General features: G+C 39.1%; 1 protein-coding gene across 1 annotated transcript; it reads right to left on the bottom strand.

The window, feature by feature from the left end:
* Positions 1-3002: 3002 nt before the first annotated feature.
* ELP6 (elongator acetyltransferase complex subunit 6) lies at positions 3003-19848 on the bottom strand. Its single transcript, XM_001366928.4, has 7 exons — positions 19274-19848; positions 16320-16398; positions 13556-13626; positions 11404-11522; positions 8836-9037; positions 4631-4777; positions 3003-3840 (listed from the first exon to the last, which is right to left on the bottom strand). Exons 1-7 carry the CDS (start codon positions 19325-19327, stop codon positions 3712-3714), a joined length of 801 nt encoding a protein of 266 aa, XP_001366965.1. The 5' UTR covers positions 19328-19848; the 3' UTR covers positions 3003-3711.
* Between the last annotated feature and the right edge of the window lie 1078 nt (positions 19849-20926).

A 20926-nucleotide genomic window follows, 5' to 3' on the forward strand; every position in this document is an offset into this window, starting at 1 on the left:
GGTAACTCCTTCGTATTTTTAAAGGAGACATTAACTGAGCTTGAGGAGGAAATAGACAGTAAAACTATACTAGTGGGGGACCTCAACTTCCTCCTTTCAGATCTAGATAAATTTATCTTCAGACTTGAAATATACTTCAGTAAAGATGAGATTGCAACACAAAAGAGATTTGCAAGAAAAAGCAAGAGAGTTGGAATTTTGGTGAACTGTCAATCAACCAGATGGAGACAAGGTTCCAATAGAATTTTGAAGAGGGCATTTGGGAAGCCCAGCAGCTTGAACTAACTTCCTTTTCTGTCTGTGGAAAGGAGTGTTGGAAAAACAAACTCTCTTTGGGCATTGCCTATTCAGGAGACTGAGTGCTGTGGAGATCCTTGGTTTCAATTCAGGAGAAATCTTGTCAGTCTCTTGCAATCAACATCTCTCTTTAGGGAAACTGACTGAGATTCTTAAATTCAAATTTATATCTCAATCTTCTAATCAACAGGGATAATTTATAAGATTAGGGAAATCTATTTTCCTCTCACCCCCTCCCATCTCCCTACTTCCTCTACTTTAAAGAATAAAATCATTTTAGTTAAAAGATCTAAATTGTGGGATTAGTTATTGGGGAAACCCTTCAAGCTTACCATTTCTGAGTGGTGTGGGAGGAGGAGTGCAAGATCCAACCTTTCCTTTAGCTGGCTTCCTGGTGTCTCTGTCCTATTACAATAAATCTCCTAATATTGGCATCTATTACACTTCTTTCACACAAGGTAATTGTTGCATGACAGAGATTTAAAAGGGCCTTAACAGAACAACTCAATAATAATAGAAATAGTGTGATTTGAAAGGGACACACCAGAATTTAGTAGAAAGAATGCTGGACCAAGGAATTAGGAGACCTGAATCCTATCAATAATTGAGCACGGTACATGGCCAAGTTACCAAAGCATCCCTTTCCTTCTCTATAAACACTGGGATAAATATTTACATGACCTGCCTTATAGGGGTGGATGCTGTGAGAAAATTGGTTTGTAAATGTTGAAATTATTATGTAAATGTAAGCTTTTGTAAATACCACCACCCAATGGCACCCTTACATCTTCCTTTCCAGTTTTTCATTTGACAGCCTTCAGATGTGGTTGTCCAATCATCCAAAGATCCATCTATCTAATTGCGCTTCAAATGTGGTCCACTGATGGAAAACAAGCTCCTTTAGTAGCTTAGAGGCTTTGCTGCAAAGTAGATTTCCAATGGGTAGGGAAGCCTTGCCATTAAAATAGGTCCGAATTATGATCAGTCCCGATTTGACCAGCACAAAGTAAAGAGGCCATCATAGAATAGGAGGAGAAACACTTGCTGGATCTGACTTGATTTCAAATCCTGGCTCTGGCACATGGTATCTCTATGACCTTCAGCAAAGTATTCCACTGCTCTGCTTCATCATCTAGAAAACAGGGAAAAGGAGAAAGTTATTAAATTCTTTATATCCAGCATTCACATAAATCCCATATTTCTATAGTGCTATAACATTTATAAAGCACTTTCTTCACCACATTGTGAAACAGATTATATATATATATATATATATATATATATATCATCACCTCCATTCAACATGTTTTTTATCAGAGTAGAATATAAACTCCTTGAGAGGCTATCTTCATTTCTGTCTTTGTAACCCCAGTACATGCTTAAGTGACTAGCACATAGTAGGAGACTTATAAAAGGTTGTTAAAACTGAATGAGAACAGAATTTTAGCCTCCAGAGGGAAAACAGTAATAGCTAGCATTCATCCTGTGCTTTATGGTCTGAAAAGTGATTTACATACATTATCTCATTTGAGAATGAAAGGTTGTAATTGAGTTCAAGAAATCTTAAACAAGAGAAGCTAGAAATAAGCCATCCTATGCAATGATCAGGCCACTTAATGAAGCTAAAGATCAGTGGCATGAGAGAAAGGGATAGGAGACAAAGGGGAAAACTGACTGAAGTCAGAGGGGTAGGATTCCTAAAATCATATTAGGGCCTTGAGGGAGAGAGAAATTATAAGGCATGCAAAAGGACAGAAGCAGTGGCTGAGTGATGACCTGATTGTCAATCTAATGAAGATTCTGATTTGGAATGTTACCGGGAAAGATATTTTGGAGCCAAACCAACTGTTGGCTGATTTTTCTGGTCTTGGCAGATGGTAGTTGCCTTTGAATCAGGGTCCTGACTGATTTCCTGATTGCCTTTGAATCAGGAAAAGAAGAAGCTGGGTTTATCTCTGGGATTTGGAATAATCAAGCTGGAGGTGGCCCGGTGACTTTGAAGGCAGAAGGAGGACAATAATTCATATATCTCTCTGACTTGCTCTGATGGTGATAGTGACTGAAATACTAGACCTATCAACCATTTTTCTCAATATACTCCAATCTAAGGCTAATTATAGAATTAGGGAAACCCCCAACCTTCTTACCTCCATCCTCCGTCTTTCTGTCTTCCCCAAATAAACCCTTACTTGAGATAAAGAGAAGTTATTTTCATTTGAGACATCATTAACTCACCCTGACTGATTTAGAAACCTGGAAGAAGAACAGGGGAAGGGGAAGCTGAAAGGAAGAAGAAGGGAGGAAGGAGGCTGAAGAAGAGGGAGGAAAAGGGAGGAAGGGAGGTATAGAGGGAGGAGGTTGGGCAAAACAACTCCCTGATTTATTAGTTATCATTTACCCATTAAATATACCCCCTCAATATTACCTATTACAGTGTGACTATAATCATGTAACTGCAAAGATCAGTCAAAGGAAATTGAGCTAAGTTACAGAAAAACCAAAGGTCGTCAAGAAGTTACAAATAATAAACCATAATTTCTTCCTCAGTGAGAGGTGGAAGATGACTAGGACAGAATACTGTATATTTTGTCAGATGCATCACGCAGCAGGATGCTTTGGCTTAATCATTTTTGTCACAAAGGAATATTCAGGTGTAGGAGGGATACTGGAATGACAGTGATATACAGACAAAAGGCATCCACACAAAGTATTTAAAGTTTTATTAAAGAAATAACACACATACACCATGAGGTCAGCCCATTATGTAGTATATTTCTATACAAGACCCAACTAGAATCTAGGCTCAGTTTCCCACAGTCAGTAGAGATGGGATGGACATTTCTTGGGAGTTTTTCATACATGAACTAAGAACTCTGGTGAATTGGAGAAGCAGGAAACGTGTTTGGCAGTCCTGCCATAAGCTGCCCTGAGCTTTGACCTGTTAAGATTAAAAATGGGGAGTCTGGCCATAGATTTTTAATGGTTGATTAACAGAAAAGAAAGGGTGAATGAGGAGAAAGGAAAGAGACCATTCTTTAAGAAAGACTACCCTGATCTAGCATCTCCATTTAGCAAAGTGGACCCCTTTATAGTTCCAAAACACAGAAATCCAAAGAGCTTTCCTTCCAGTGTTCCCCTTTTAAGTTCAACTCATTCCTTCCTCCCTCCATCACAACATTGCACATTGTTTAGGCTAATACCAGGGGACATGAGGGATGCTAGGCTGTTGTGGGTGTCATGGGGGAGAGGGGGATGTGGAGTTTTTTTCTCACGCAGACCACAAGAACAACATCTAAAGTAGCCATGCTTGTCTGATCAGCCTAAGACAAAGCTGGGAAAGGTCCATTTATGGAATGGCCTTTTCTCCCAAATGAGAAAAGTCAGGATGTCACTTTCCACAGTCCAAAGATCAAGTCACAGCACAGCAGGAGACAGTCCTCTGGCAAAGAAGGTCACACTTTTGTCTTGTATTTTGTATTGATAAATGAGGCTCCGAGTTTGCTCACTCTTGGGCTGAAGCAGTCCCCTCCGAAGGATTTTCAACTGTAGAAACAAGGAAGAGAATGAATGGAGTCACCAGGCTGGAGTGCCTGTTCTTCTGTCCTCCTTTCTACATTCCTCTAATAACCTTTCCCTTACCACTTCAACCAAAGGTAACTCATTCTCTAAACAAGCATAAGTTTGATCCACTACTAGGTGTGTTTTTCTCAGGACTCTATTACTCTAACAATGCCAACATAAAAGAAGCAGTGTGATATAGTACAAAGAGTAATGGGTTTGAATCCTGGCTCTCCAATGTAGTGCCAGAGTGGCCCTTCACAAGTCACCTAAGTTCTCCAGGCCTCCTTTTCCTCATCTGAACTAGACAATCTCCAAGATTCCTTCCTGCTCTGTCTCTGAGCCACACAATCATATCAGTCTCACTACTTTATAGTCACACCATGGAATTACCAGCTTGATCATGTAGTACTTTATTCAACAGACTTGACTGCAAATGACTTTTGGCCATTTCTAAAAGTGAAATCTATATCCTCATCTACCACTGAGGTTCTTCAGAAGAATATTCTAAAGGAAATTCCAATAACTGAATTTCTGAAATTCAGAAAAATAATTGAAATTCTGACAACACATTCTGAATTATAACAAATTATAGTTTCTTAAGGGGACTACTTTGAAAGTCAACACTCATATCATTAGTTGAGTGTCCTGACATGGCAATTCTACCTTTAGAGAATGATATTTGGTATATGTACCACCACACAAACACCCTGTAAAAGGAAACTTTATCAAAAGCCCTTAATGCCTACCATTACCCAGAGAATGCCCACATTACCTGCCCGTGAACATCCTTGCAGAATCCAGTGACCAATCCCTCAGCCCGGAGGATCAAGCTGCTTTGGTGACCAAGAGCATTCATGAGCATTGCATTCTCCTCATCCTCTGTCTGGTCACTGTCATGCACTAAAGCCACCACATTTCCCTAGATCAGAGGGACCCAAGTACTTTTTAGCCATTCAAAGGAAAACAGTTCTTAGTTATGAGAAAAGACTGGATTAGACTTAGGAGAATACAGAGGCTGGGAACAGCTTTTGTAAAGCTTTAAATACTAAACAGAGAGGTTAATCTTTTACCCTGAAGGTAAGAGGAAACCTCTGGACCTGGTAAAGTAGGGAAGTCATACAATCAGATCTGTACTGAAGGAAAATTGCTTTGGCAGCTATGTGTGAGATGGATCAGAGTGGTGAGAGATTTGAGACAGGAAGCCCATTTAGGAGGCTGTGGCTGCCACAGCTACTTTATCACTAAGCCTTCAAAATGTCTTTTTTATTCACCTTCTTTTCCATTGTTACTGCTATTACCCTATTTATGACCCTCATTAGCAGAAGCAACAACTGTTTCTGTACTTGATTACTATGCACTTTCCCAACCTCTGATATTTTCCCTCTAGAATTTATTCTGTTTCCAACCATCAGATTAATCTTCCTAAAACACTACTCTGACTATTTCTTTTTCCTGACCAAATCCCATCTCATAAACCCGAATCTTAGCCCAAGCTCAGAATCTCCCAAAGTCTGTTCTCAATCTCTTTTCCGGTCTTGTCTTCCATGACTTACCTCCTCCTCAAATATTCAAATCCATAATAACCTGCTTTACTCACTGTTCACTAAAAGAACTTTGTACTTTCTTGCTTCTAGGGTTTTGCCCCATGTAATTACCTCCATCCATACTGCCCTTTTTGTTGGGTTTTTTATTCTCTTAAAATTCCATCCTCTAAAACCCAACTCAAATTATACCTCTTAAAGTCTTCTCTAACAGCTGTAGCCTAAAGTGATCTCTCTCTCTCTTCAACTCCCAGAGCACTTATTGCCTTTATCAATTAATTATTTATTGGCTTGTGATAGCTCTTCTATTTTTAGCTTCAAGAATTACCAAAATATTATATTAGTTATTATATTTCACATTTATGTCTTATCTTTCCAACTTTAGAAAGCTCCTAAAAGGAAGAGGCTACCTATTTATACTTCTTTGTTATTTCCAAAAGTGCCTTGAACTTCATATGAAGGAGAACTAGGTGGTACAGTGGATAGAGTACCAGGCCTGGAGTCAGGAGGACCAAGGTCAAATCAAGACATATATGTGTGACTCCAGGCAAGTCTTCTTAATCCTGTTTGCCTCAATTTCCCCATCTATAAAATGAGCAGGAGAAGGAAATGGCAGATCATTCCAGTACCTTTGCTAAGAAAACTCCAAATGGGGTCATGAAGAGTTAGGCACAACTGAAATGACTGAGTAACAACAAAACAACACAATGTATGAAGAGACTCAATAAATTTTTATTTTTATTGATTTGACTTAAGTTTTCCTCAAAAAAAAAAACAAAAAAATATGAGACAGATCTTTAAGTTTCTTATGCTTTTTCCTGACCCTGATTTCAATGCTATGGAATTCTAGACTCTTACTATTGGAAGTACTCTTTGAGGGTATCTATTCTAAATTTGGCTTGAAGAGAGGAATCCTCTTTTCAATATCTTTAAGAAGAATCACCATCTCTTCTTGAAAATCCCCAGGGGAAAGGGGCTGTATTAGTAGTTGCTGAGAGCTGCCTGTCATCATGTTATCCTAAACTCTCCATACCCAACATGGCAAGGCATAAAAATATAAAACTCTCTGTGGCTCTGAATATTAACTTACACTTACAGAGAAGAGAAATTTCATTCCATGTGATATAGAAGAGATTGTAGTTAACCTCTCCCTCTTGAACAGACAAGTAAAGGAGTTGGCATAGTGGGTTTTATCATAGATTTAGCCTTAACAGTCTGATATTGCAAGCCTCATGATAAGAATATGCAAAAAGACTGTGCTGAAAATCACTAGCTATAAATAACTATAAGCTAACATGTAGTAGCATCTGCTTCAAAGAATAAGGAGATAAAGAAATCCCAAGAACTCAGGAAAAGCCTCCAAATTAAATCAACATCTTCTTCAATACTCTGTAACTTTAATGTAAAAATAGATTATAATGAATAAACAAGAGAGAAAGAGAATTATGGGATATAAAATGGATAATTTTGATTACATTAAATTTAAAAGGTTTTGTGCAAATATGATCAATGTAGCCAAGATTAGAAGGAAAGCAGAAAGTTAGGGAAACATTTTATAGTCAAGTTTCTCAGATTAAGGTCTCATATCTTAAATATATAGTTATTTATTTGACTGAGTCAAACTTATACGAATATGAATCATTCCCCAACTGATAAATGATCAAAGGAATTTTTGGAAGAAGAAATCAAAGTTATCTATAGTCATATGAAAAAATGTTCTAAATCAATAATATACTGCTGGTGGAATTGTGAACTAATCCAACTATTTTGGAGAGCAATTTGGAATTATGCTTTATATACCTTTTGACCCAGCAATACCACTATTAGATTTATTTCTCAAAGTGATCAGGAAAAAAGAAAAAAAACAATATGTCCTAAAATATTTATAACTGCTCTCTTTATGGTAGCAAAAAAAAACCTAGAAAGTGAGGGGATTCCCACCAACTGGGAGTTGGCTAAATAACTTGTGCTATGTAATTATGATAGAATACTATTGTGCTGTAAGAAAGGACAGGCAGGTTAGTTTTGGAAAAACAAAGAAAGACTTGTATGAAATAAAGCAGAATGAAACCAGTAGAACTAAAAGCACATTGTATACAGTAACAGCAATACTGTTAGAAAAGTAACTGTGAATGACTAAGGTATTCTGAGTAATCGTATCATTCAGATCAACTGTGAAGAATTCATGAAGGAAAATGCTATCCTTTTCCAGAGAAAAAAATTGCTATATGGAAGTATGTATTATATAGCTATATCATACATTGGCTTTCTTTAAAGTGGGCAAAAAGTCTCTGTAAAGGCATGGAGAAAGGCTATGGGATGCCAAATTTAGGGAACAAAAACTGTCCAATTTGGTTAGAATATGAAATATGTGAAGGGGAATACTGTGAAACAAGGCAGGAAAGTCCCAGACAACAAATAATTAAAAATACCTCTCCTATCATAGCAGAAGGAGGGGCCTACAGACGCTCAGATATCAATTCTGTATAAGATCTCTTTTTTAATTGTTTTTCTTTTCACAAGGTTGGACTTAATGGGTGAAGAAGAACTGAAAGAATTATGCTATAGAAACATTTAAAAGTGTCAATAAAATTTTCTCAGAAAGAAAAGAACTAAGGCATTTTTGAAAAGTAAGATGTTGCCAGACTATAGAGGTCTTTTTTTTTTTAACTCTTAATTTCTGTCCTAATAACAACTCTAAGACAGAAAGGCAAGGGCTAGGTAAATAGGGTGAAGTGACTTGCACAGGGTCACACAACAGCTAGAAAGTATCTGAGGTCAGATTTGAACCCAAGTCCTTCTGACTCCAGACCTGGCCCTCTATTCACAAAGCCACCTAGCTGCCCCCTTGTAAAGGACTTTCAATGCCAGATTGAGGAGTTTTCATATTATCCTAGATACACTGGGAGCCAAGGAATATTAGGGCAGAAGAGGGACTGTTCTGCCTGGGGAAGATGGCTTTGAGTCAAGACAGACTTGAAGCAAGGAGCTCAGTTCCCTGTAAGGCTACTGCAAGATTTCGGGTGAGAAGTGATAAGGACCTGAACTCTGAGTGGTGTCTCTAAGAATGAGGAAAAGAGAACAGAAGTTATAAAGAAGATGTGTCAGAGGCAAAATGGATAAGATCTGGCAACTGACAGGATGTAAGGGATGAGTGGGAGGGAAGAGTAAAAGGTGCCTCTTTGGTTGTGAACTTGGGTAATTACATGAAGAAACACCTCAACAGAAATTGGGAAATTTGGAGAAGGGGCAGGTTTTGAGCAAAGATGAGTTCCTAAAGGGTCTTTGGTCCTATCAAAACAGGTCAAAGGCTAAAAAAAATGACAAGCCACTGACCCAAAGAGGGGCCAGCTTCATCCCCTACTCTCAAGTCTTAAAGATCACAGATATGAATAAGGTAATTCAGTAAATAAAAGTAAAGGGGACCGAATGGTACCTTCAGCTGGCAGCAGACAGTGGCTCGACAATACTGGATGAAGTCCAGAACAGCCACTGCTTCAACACCCAAACTGAGCAGGACACTCAGGTCATCCACCAAAAGCACTGGGAACTTCCATGAAGTAGCACTGCCATCACCTGAGGGAGTAAGAGCTTTCTGAACAAACTCATATAACGACTTCAGGTCTGAGCTGGACTCCCTAGAAATGAGGAACAACAACAAAAAAGACAAAACCCTATAAATTAGTTAATTTATCTTTTCAACCAGGGTCCTTGAACACCTATTTTTGGCTAGACATACTAGGAGATTTAGAACTTCTTTCCTCAGAAGCCTGCAGTTATATTAGGTAGAAAATATATTGAAAAACAAAACAATAACACAAGAATTAACAACAGATGGTATCAAAGAGGTGCCCTGGGGCATAATACGGTTAAGTGCTAAGGGAGCATAAGGTCTGGGTTCCCTGGGAGTTGGAATAGTTGGGTGAGGTTTCCACTGGTGTTGGGCTGTAAATGTCAAATTATTATCCCCAAGCCTAATTTAAACACAATAAAAAATCATCCAAAAGCTATCCTAGAGGTCTGTATCATTCAACAGGGATAGACAAAGATCTGAAAAAGCACATGAGAGCTCAGGAACTTCAAATCCCAACTCACTGAGTGACTTTAGGCAAAAATCTGTGAGGAGCATGGGATTCAGAACCAAAGACACCACAGAGACTACCTCATTCAGCCATTTTCAAATTGAGGCAAAAGAGATCTAGAAAGGGGCTAGAGACTTGCCCAAAGCTACCCTCAGGTAGATAAAGAGTAGTCAGTACTGAAGTCCAAGTCCTACTCTAAAATCACTGCTCTTTCTACAGTACTGTTGTACCCAGGATATTTTCCTCAAATTACAAATGAGGAAACTGGGGCCCAGAGAGGTAAAAGGACTTACCCCAGGTCACACCGACTAAATTGGTGGAAGTAAGGTTCGATCCAATGCCAACTGACCCAAAATTCCGTGTTGCTTCAGTTACACACCAATGTTAGTGGGCACAAGAGACAAACACTTTCCCCCCTGCTACTTGGTTTTATTTAGTAAAATGAGAATGCTATCTTTGAAAGCCATGAAAGAAAAATCAAACTTTTAGAGGAGTTTGCAAAATTAAAAATGCCAGAGAATTAGCTAGCAGAAACTTTCATTTATTCAACAAAGGTTTCTAAAGAAAAAGCAAAATAACAATTGGTCCCCTTTTCATTGAGACACAAACATTTTGCAGGCAGCCTTAGAAAAGAATATAATTAACGAATTCAGAGACAAAAGAAACAAATCTCCCAATTCTCCCAGTGACTCTGATATTTAAGATAATAATCTTTAGGCCCAGTGGGTTCAATAGACAGATATAAAATGGAACCACTGGCTCAAAGAACAGTATTATTATCAGCATATTCTAGGTTTCAGAACATCTAGTGACTTCCCATGCCCTGAAACATCCCAGGAGGTTTTGGGGTGGAGCAGAAGAAACTACCCAAAGATAATAAAATGCAAATGACTGGTTAGGGGGTGCCTTGCCCAGTTTCTCCAGGATATGAGGGACAATGTGGTGCTGTTGTCTAGAAGGATCTATTCTTGTTCACATCCTTATCAAACTGAACCACTTATCATTTCTCAAACTAGTCTAGGACTCTTCCAGTCTTCCCTATCAGAAACTCTGGATACAGTGGTTTGACTACTTCACTATCCTGCTTACAGACTTCCAATGGATTCTCATTATCCACTTAAGAGAACAGAACTCCCACAGTCAGGTCCCTAACCTTGCCAACTTTTGTGGCACTCTTTTCTGCTTCACCTGCTATCCCTCTTTCATATATTTAAATTCCCTTGTATGTACCTATCGATGACCTCATCCACCAAAGTGTAGGTGCCTTGAGGACAGATGCTACACATCTTTAATTTTTAAAATTTTATTTGTGTTCTGAAATTAACAAACACCAAATAAAGCAAGCATTTTTGTATTCATTCATGAGAGTCAACAAGAGTTTAACTATAGATCTCTATGTACAGATTACTATTCTATTTGAATAAATAAATTCAATCTGAAATTTTCAAAGCTGCCCTCCCTCTCTTTGCTTCTTTCTGGCCTTCCTTCTGTTCACTCCTCTTTCAATTTTCTATGTATCTATCACCTTTAATAGCAAAGTAGCCCAGAGGAGCACTTAATAAAAACTTGACTAATACATTGTTGATTTAAGCACTCTATGATTCAGCCAAAATGAATGACTAGGGGGTAGGGGTAGAAGTTTTCCTAAAGGAAGTGACATTTCTAAGGAGTGGAAGGATGGGTCAAATCACAGCCATGTACACTTGTCACTCCCATCACAATTCCCATCAGGACAGGTTTATCAGGTTTCAGTGAACATTGAGTTGTTGATGTCACTTGAGCGGGGGAAGAAGGCAGCAGAGTAGTGACTGCAATAGCATTCAGATGGCAGGCAGTCCACACCCCAGGCAAAGAAGGTTCAGCAACAATCCACACCCAGATGATATGAATTTACATGTTAGGGTTAGGTGGAAGTTACTAACCTGATAAACTTGAGAGTGTTTGGCTGTTCCTTTGACCCAAAGAGGACTTCAACAGTGGACTTCAGGCCTTCAAAGAATACCAGCTGCCCGCGATCTCGGGCAGCAATTAGATTGACTCCCTATAATGAGAAAGAATAGGAAAAGAAATAGAATACTTAAAAAACAGGATGAGACAAGCCTTGGTCCCTGCACCTCAAGAAGGCTCCTCAAAGCCTCTCTCCATATCTGTAACCCTATAACACTGATGATTCTGATCTACATTCTTTGTATATTTTACCTTTATAACACTGATGAAGATGAAATGATTTCCCATCATTACAGCACCACAGGACAGGAATACTGATCATCCATACAAATGGTTCTGAAACTAATGATTTCTTCATTATTGATGATTTCATAATGATTTCTACCAGTCCACTAAAGCATTTGGGAAATAGAATTTTAGGAGAGCATCTAGCATGGGAAGAATGGGAAAGCTTATCCTGTAGCATAGCTGGACCCATATGCATATCTTATGTATTATTTTCTTGCTGATTTAAATATGTAAATGGAGGAACAGAAGTCAGTTTGGAAATGGGTATAGAAAGAAAAAGTACAAGAGAAGGTTGAAGCTGAATTGTTAAATATGCCAATAGGCAAATCATTCTGTGAGTCTATGTTGGGATTTTATACCAAACTTCATATAGAAACTGAATTTTTTCATCCTACACTCCCATTTCATAGTCATTTAGCATCGCTTCTCAGCCTTTTGGCTAAGATCAAATGCACAGTCATTTAGCATACTATCTGGCTCTCTATAATCATTAAGTCAATGTTCATGGATTGAGAATTAGAAAAGAATTGAGAGGTCATCTGAGTCCAGTTCCCTCCCATTTCCCAGAAGGGGAAACTGAGAGCCAGAGAGGGAAGTATCTAGTCCAAATTCCTACAAATTGGAAGAGATAGCTTGTCTCTCAGGGCTGTTTTATAAGTGCTCCTTATTCCTGTAGTGCCTTCCCTTCTGACTCCTACCCCAAGGCCTGGCTCATGGCCTCATCCTCCAAGAGATCTTTCCTGACTCTTCCATCTGACCAGCTCACATCTTTGTGTATGTCTCTGTCTCTTCCCCCCCTCCCCCCAAATTTATTTTTCTGTGAAGATATGCATCTCCCTAGGCAAATGTAAACTCCTAAAGGGCAGAGACTGGCTCACTCTGGAATTTGTATTCCCACACTCAGCCCTGGGCCTGGCACAGAGTAGGAACTTAGCAGAAGCTTGTGGAATGAAATTGCCAAGTCTATTTCTCAACCAGTAAGGCAAGCCCTGGCTCTTCATGCTATTCAACACTAAAAAAGCATTATCTATCATATTACAAAGGCCTTTCCACACCTACTGATTCACTACTTCTCTCCTCTCACCCTTTCTCTTCCTCACTGATCCTTATATGGGACACAGGGAGGGGGGGTAGCAATATCAAATGTTTAATTAGTTTTATTAGTTTAAATGGATTCCATATATTACTAGGCCTACTACATTACTTAAATAAAATTATGTAAAAGCCCTTGGAGTTTTTCTAGGGAAAGAACTAATGACCTTTTAGTGGCTCCCTACTACTTACTTAAAGTACAAATTCTCTAGCCCAGCATTCAGGCCATCCAATATTTTGAGCTTTCCTCAACTTTCTCTCCCATTGCTCCCTTACATGAACAAATTCATCACACACATGCCCATTTCTGGCCCTTTGCTCATGCCAGTTACTCAAAACAGAACATCCCACCCTTTCCTTAACATTATCTCAAACTAAACTTTTTCTCAAAGCTTAGCTTGAATCCACACCTCCTCTGGGAAGCCTCTTCCAACTGCCTCAACTACCAGTGCTCTTTCTCTCATAGCCTGACCCTTATGATGCTTCTAGGCTATTATACCATTTATGTAGTCTTTAATACAGGCTGTCATGCATATGTCCATTCTTTCTCATGAATAAATTACTCTATGAAGACCATGGAAAAAAACTGTATGGGATGAGTGTTTGAACTCTGTACCATCCATCAGAGGGAATATCCATATTCATGCAATTCCATGGCCACTGTAGCACATGCACACACACACACACACACACACACACACACACACACTTTCTCTCTCTCTCTCTCTCTCTCTCAAAGAAACTTACCAGTTTTTGACCTACGATGTTATAATGACTGAAGGACTGCAGAAGGGCCACAAAGCAAACTTTGCAATTAGCTGGAAAATAAGAAAAGTTAATTGTTAATGAGATTATAGCTCACATATGGCATTACACATTTTATTTGTATATTTGTAACACTGGAAATTACTTAAAATGACACAAGTGAATTAAGAGCATTCACTACCTACACTACCCTTTGACAGGAAATGTTATTTAGAAGTAATTGCTAATAAGGAGACCTATATTTTATTCTGAATTCCACCACAGACTCTATCGGCCACTAACTCATGTTCATTCCTCTGTCCTGCCATACTAATTTCACTTGCTGAACAGGAAAAAATATCTGGACTTGGGGTTGGGAAGATCAGGGTTCAAATCCCATCTTGTGTAATTATCAGCTATGTTAGCTTGGGTTTGTCATTTAACTTCCATGTGCCTCAGTTTCCTCTATTTTTCTAAAATGAAAGGTTTGGCCTTGATGGCCTCTAAAGCCCCCTTTAGCTCAAAATTTATGACTCACAGCTGGAAGTGACCTGATAATTAATCTTGTTCAGTGTTTTGTAGATGAAGAAACTGAAGCTCTGAGAAATGAAATGACTTATTCAGCATTCTGTAGGCAGTTCTTTCTCTTTCTCAATGAGTGTGAAGACCCTCTTCAACCTTGTGGACTCAAGGCTGCTCACACTAGGGGTCATTTCCCAGGCCTGAACTTTGTGCTTCAGGACTGTTTTAGGGAGGCGGTTTTGGAGATGGGATAGGATGAACTATATTAGGCCAGTATCAAGTTGTTAACTGTAGGTAGAAAGGCCAACAGAAACTCAAACCAGGGCAGAGCTTGGTCTGAGATCAACACACAGACCACTCAGTAATTGGGAAAGTATTTTAATTAAAGAAGGAAAGGTTGAAATGGAGATAGGATAACCCTGATACTAAGCTTCTCTAACTAAAGTCCCCAGGATCTAAATATCTCCTCAAGGAGACAGTTGGTCTACACTACTCCTCATCTCAATTACCTAAAATTCCCAGTCCCTGTTCTAGATAATTTTTCACTAAAAACCCCTCCCCCCTTGGTTAGTATTAAGGTACGTCTGTGGTAAGCTTGGCAGGCCCAGGGAAAGATCCCAAGTCCGGATGGACTTAAATCTCCCACTCACTGACAGTAGATAGTAGACATGATATTGAGTTAGGCTAGCTTCAGTTCAAGGATCTTCTCAGGAATCACAGGTCTTAACAGCAATGGTAAAGGTAATCCACCAGGTAGCTTGGCAGCAAAGCATCCTAGATTCTTGCAGTCAGCAAACCCCCAGAGAGACTCTAACTTCTTCTCATTTTTTCAGCTCAACCATCTTTTCAGCATTCCAGAATTCTTTCACCGTTTGTCTCCTGCCTCCATCCTCTGCATCCTGTAGACCCCTGTAGACCACCTCTCATGCTATAACCCTCTCTTACTTATAATAGGACCAAACTCATTCTGGAATGTGATGGCAGTGCCACTGCCTAGAGGATTTTGTCTTTTGCCTCTGAGCCTGTTTCCTTCTGGGTATAGTCAGAATAATAATAATAATGCCTGTACTACCTGCCAAGTCAGATTACAATTAGAAGTACTTTCCCAGGCACTCCAGAACTGTGTGCTGTTATTATGGAAAGTCAAATCCCAAACATGTCCTCACAGGGATATGAGGATAAATGAGAGTACATGTGAAGATTATTCTCTCTGTTAGAAAAATATTAGGTTAACTCAAGTTGGTCATTAAGACCTCATTAAACCAACATATCTTTCTAGGGCAAGAACTGACAATGGTTCTATTTGAAATCTTATTTTCCAAAGAAGGCATAGATACTGTCGAGATCTTAGCTCTCTCAGTATCTGCTGTGATAGAAATAGAGGGGGACCGGGGGCAGCTGGGTAGCTCAGTGGATTGAGAGCTAGGCCTAGAGAAGGGAGGTCCTAGGTTCAAATCTGGCCTCAGACATTTCCCAGCTGTGTGACCCTGGGCAAGTCACTTGACCCCCATTGCCTAGCCCTTACCACTCTTCTGCCTTGGAGCCAATACACAGTATTGACTCCAAGATGGAAGGTAAGGGTTTAAAAAAAAAAAAAGAAATAGAGGGGGATGTTTTGTTGCCATTGCTTTCTATTTGTCAAGGAAAATTAGTCCCTACTCTCTCAGTAATTCCTTTGGCCATTAGATTCAGATCCTTGAACTGAATCTTGGTCTGATCTCTAATAACTTTCTTTTGCCTCACCTATCTTGCCTATGTGTATGTCTGACCTTTATCATATCATCAGCTATGAATTCTAGCAGTGGAATAGCCCTTTGCTATTACCACGTGGCTTTGTGATACTAGTGGCCAAAAACCCTGGGAGTCAGGGAAAGAAAAGGCATTACCACTCCCATTTTACAGTTGAGTACTGGCAGCATAAAGGTTCAATGGCCAGTCAGAAGGTCAAATGCACAGTCAGGGACAGAGCAAGGCCTGAAGGCAGGATTTCTGACTCTTTAAGTCCCATGCTCTTTCTCCAGGTTCTCTTCCCTACCACCCAAGAACAATATTTACTACAGAAAAAAATGGTTGCCTACATAAATGGTCTCCAACTTTACAAACAAACAAACAAAAAAAGGCACTACAATATCCTTGTTTATCTGGACACTTCCCAAAAAGCTTTATTTCCCAAACAAGAACATCTAAGCCACAAAGAGTTCTTTGGGTTTGTGGGTCTCCATACCCAGTCTGTATGCTACCATACCTTTTAGGTAAAAAGAAAGAAAGTGGTGTACCAGGAAGCCTCCATCTGTCTTGGCATCACAGAGTAGAGTGAATTTCCCCTAAAAATACAAAAAAAAATTAACAAATCCGTGGGGGAGATAGAAAGGCAACAGATGGTGAAATTTATAGGGTCAATGAATAATTTCATTTTCTTTCTATAGCTAATGCTTATTTTAAAATATGTACATGATCCTCCAAATTATAAAGATACAGAAAATCAAAATGGACAGTATAATCAACCTTTCTACAAATCTCACAAACTGGACTACTCACTACCACTTTCTTTTCCATGTTTTTATTTATGGTCTTTTCTAATCCTACAATGCGCCTCCCTCCTCTCCCTTCTTCACTTAATAAATTGCTATTCTTTCTTAACCTAACCTAACTTCACCTAAGGGTACCTCTTTTGTGGGTGAGAGAAGAGAGGAAATTTCAAAGACATTCTCTCAACAAGGGGTACCTCTCTCCTTTTACCTCACCAGCAGCCATATTCCCTCTGTCCCTTCAACTCCTCCATTCTCTTTTACAAACCCTTACTTATCCCCCATATCTTCATCAATCCTCTTTAATACCTTCGTTATTACAACTTGTAAAGCACTCAGCATAATGCCTGGCATATCATATGCTCTATATAAATAAATGTTAGCTATTATTATTATATAAACATATATGAAATAAATATAGAGAATAAATACAAAGGAAGGAGGGAGGACACTAGTAGTTAGGGGATCAGGAAAGGCTTCATGCAGAAGGTGGTATTTGAACTGTTTTATAGGAAGAAAATGAGTCCCAGAAAAAGAGGTAAGGAGATTCTGGTCATGAGTAACAGCCAGTACAAAGACGGGGTGATAGAGACCAAGGACTATATATGAAGAAAAGAAACAGCTGGTTTGACTTTGTTGGAGGGTAAGGGAAGTAGAATACTACAAACAAGGTTCATAGAAACTTTCTTCCCTCAAGACATCTTTTCAAACATCACCTTCTACATGACACTAGAAAAGAGAAGACAGCAGGCAACATGCTAGGACTCATGGGGAGCTCTGCTGGTGAGTAATCAGGGTAGGCCGAGATCTGTCATTTCAGTGAGATGATGAGAGGTTAAGGGGGTACTTTTTGCTAGAAGCCAAAATAGGGTAGAACAAGTCTCTCTTGGGTTAAATCTACAGGGCCCAGGAAGCCTTCTCTGATCCCCTAGATGGTGACCACCTTTCCCTCTGAGTTCAGACAGGTACCACTTTAGCATTTTGTTCCTAACTCTCTAAGGCATTTGTCATCAATAATTCTATATTATAGTTAGATGGATGTGTCATTCACCTCTACCTGACTATAAATTCTGTGAGAGAAGTCAGTATCATAGCTAAACTTTGTATCTTTAAATGCCTAATTCAGTAAATAGCACAAAGAAGATACTTTATATTTCTTGACTGACAGTTATGAGAATCCTGAAAATGTGAGTTGGGACCATGTTGTAGCAGGTTTTTAATGCAAAGAGTTTCTTTTATTTGGTAAGGAATATGGAACTATGAAAGGTTTTTGAGCAGGATAGTTATATAGCTGGACCTGTTTGTTATTTAGGAAATCTTTCTGGTGGGTGTGGGAAAGAAAAAAAGGGAAGATTGTAGAAATAGAGATGCAGAATTTATTGAAACTGTCCAAGGGAGTGGGATTATGAACTACTATGAGGAAGTAGAACTAGTACAACTACTACTAGCTTTTATATATCACTTTAAGGTTTAAAGGACTTATTATATGCCAGCTCATTTGACTCTCATAACAACCTTGTCAGATTAGTGTTACCATTTTCCCCATTTTACATCTGAGGAAACAGGTCAGAAAAGGTTAATTGACTTGCCCAGAGGGACACTTAGTTTCAGAGACTAGATGGTACTAGTATCCATTTGTAGGATCAAGATTCAAAACTTAAAAAATCCGGTATGCTTTTCGCCATAAGAGAAATATCAAACAAGGTTTAGTCATTACTGCTTTTTCACCCTTCTAAGAGATGTCCTATAACTGTAGGAGTAATGAATAACTAACATATATTGTCCAGATTTTTACAGTTCATATTATATTAATAATGCATGCAGATATGTAACACTGAAATATGTTAATACATACTGCATATATTATGGCATATATTATATATGAAATTAATAATCACTCACATTTACATAAAGCACAACAGTATTGTGGGGCAGGTAGTACAATAATTATTCAAATCATTTTTTGCTAACATTAAATTCATATCTGTGCAGCTAGTGGCGAAGTAGAGTCAGGAAGACATCTTCCTGAGTTCAAATTTGCCCACTAGCAGTATGACCCTGGCTAAGTCACTTAATTCCATTTGCCTCTATTTCTTCATCTGTAAAATGAACTAGAGAAGGAAAAGGCAAACCTCTCCAGTATGTTTGCCAAGAAAACCCCAAATGGGGTTATTTGGAGTTGGACATGACTGAAAAACGACTGTATGAGTGCCTATCTACTTTGTGTGAGTCACTAGACTACGACAGTTGGGGTGAGCTTGGGGTCGGGAAGACAAAAACAAAACAGCACCGTGTCTTCAAGGAGCTTACATTCTACTAGAAACAATCAAACGATTCAAACCCACATCTCCTGACTCTTATGTCCACTAGTTTGAGGGTTTAAAAACACACGCACACAACAAAAAACTTTGCTATCTTATTAAACTAAGCTACATGGTTCTCATTCCCTCAATATAAGCTCTGTTCTGAAGAGAAAAATGCCGTCTCCCCCAAAACACACAAGAAACCTGCTTTCATTTTAATCAAAGTACCCAAGGTCCCCACGCAACCTCCCTGGAAACCAGAAGTCCCAGAGTGCCGTGCCAAACGCCTCTTTCCCTTCCGGCACTGGGCGCAAAGCTCCCTGGGAGATGGTGCTGGCGGCTCGGGGTGACTGCCCTGTCTTCCTTACCTGCTCTGGCTTGTCAGGGCTGACATTCAACAAGTTATTAAGCTCGGGGAACATCCCGAGCCTTGGCGACCGCAGACGGTGGGCTGCGAGTGTGTAAAGTAGAGGTATGAGAAGCAGAAGAGACTTCAAGAGACGCCCTGAAACGAGGCCTTAACACACACCCTCATTTCCCTTATTACTACGTGAGGAGACTGCGCATGCGTACGCACTTGCCTTCCCCGGAAATGCATGCCCTACTGACCCCTTGTAAAAATTGAGAAAAGATCTTTCTACCAGCCCTGTTTTTGAGACCGTGTAGCATTCAAATATTCAAGCCAGGAAAGGATAAATCAAAGACATCTGTAGAGACCAATCTTTAGTGGATGTTGATTCAAAAATTTTTAATTCTGGCAAAATATAGCTAGCCCCGATACCGCTCTGTAAAGCTGCATAGATTATCTTCCTTGATCCTCACGGCAACCATGTGAGGCAGATGCTATTATTATCCCCATTTTACAGATGAGAAAACAGGCTGTGGAGAAAGATGTGATTTCTCTAAGGTTCGCTGGAGTCTGAGACAGGATTCGTTCAATGCGAACCCTCTGCGCCACCTAGTGGCCTCAAGAAGACTAGCAATTTGTTCAAAATATAATCCACTACTGGTCAAATTGTATTTAAACCAGGAATAAAATAATTCAAATTAGAAGATAATAAAAAGTAGTTAATAAAATTACAATAATAATGCATTTTGATTACCCCCTACATTCACCTATTCACCTGTGTTGAATAAAGCTAAAAGAAAAACACCTTGAAATCACGATGATTAGGTCCAATACAAATTTGTATTACATAATTTCCCTTGGACCCTTACTGCATCAAGGCAATTTTTTTTTTAAGCAAGGCAATCTTTTACAACTTCCCACAATTGATTCATTGTCCCAGCCACCACATTGACTCTTGGAAACACTTTCAAATTTTCTCAAGTCTATTATGACACCCATCGTCCAACCTGAGGGCCTTCACTGAAAAAAGTAAAGCTGTTCACTGAGGGATCACCATTCTCCCCTCTTCCTCATATCACATTCCATAACATCTTCCCCAACTGTTTCCTCTTTTATCTATCTTTGTCTTACATGAAGAGGAGACTCTTTTCTCTGTAGAGGCAAAATCCTTCACCAGCACCCTTGATCCCATTCTGAACTGACTTCTCTAACACATTACCTCTCCACTATTATCCCTACTCTCTCAATAATCTTGAGGGGTTTTTTTAATCTATTGGTCCTTCTCTACTGCATAAAAGTATATTCATGATTCTTCTCATATTTAAAGAAACTTCATTTTATATAAACATTTGATAAACATCTTTGAAAGACTTTAAAACTCTGATGAATATAATGGCAAACCACAAGTCCAGAGAGCTCAAGATGAAACACACCACCTCCCTCCTGCCAGAGAAGTAAGTGATGGACTTAAAATGCAGAACAAGACATACATTTTTTGATGTGGTAAATGTGAATTTGTTTTGCTGGACTATGGATATGTGTGAGAAGGACTTGATTTTTTCGTTGTTCAGTAGGGGGAGGGAGAAGTAGGAGAGAGAAGTAATAAATGTTTATAAAACTAAATAAATTTAAAAGAATACAATATGCCCATCATTACCAGAAACAATCCTCC

Source organism: Monodelphis domestica, chromosome 7 (genome assembly GCF_027887165.1).
Source record: "Monodelphis domestica isolate mMonDom1 chromosome 7, mMonDom1.pri, whole genome shotgun sequence".
In the NCBI taxonomy this organism is placed as follows: domain Eukaryota; kingdom Metazoa; phylum Chordata; class Mammalia; order Didelphimorphia; family Didelphidae; genus Monodelphis; species Monodelphis domestica.

Excerpts from the sequence above, each read along its gene's own strand:
- ELP6 (XM_001366928.4), bottom strand. The coding sequence starts at position 19,327 with ATGTTCCCCGAGCTTAATAACTTGTTGAATGTCAGCCCTGACAAGCCA. Across the intron at positions 4,778-8,835 it reads CTGTCTGCTGCCAGCTGAAG|GGAAATGTGGTGGCTTTAGT; the intron begins GTACCATTCGGT and ends CCTCTGATCTAG. Across the intron at positions 3,841-4,630 it reads GCAAGGATGTTCACGGGCAG|TTGAAAATCCTTCGGAGGGG; the intron begins GTAATGTGGGCA and ends TTGTTTCTACAG.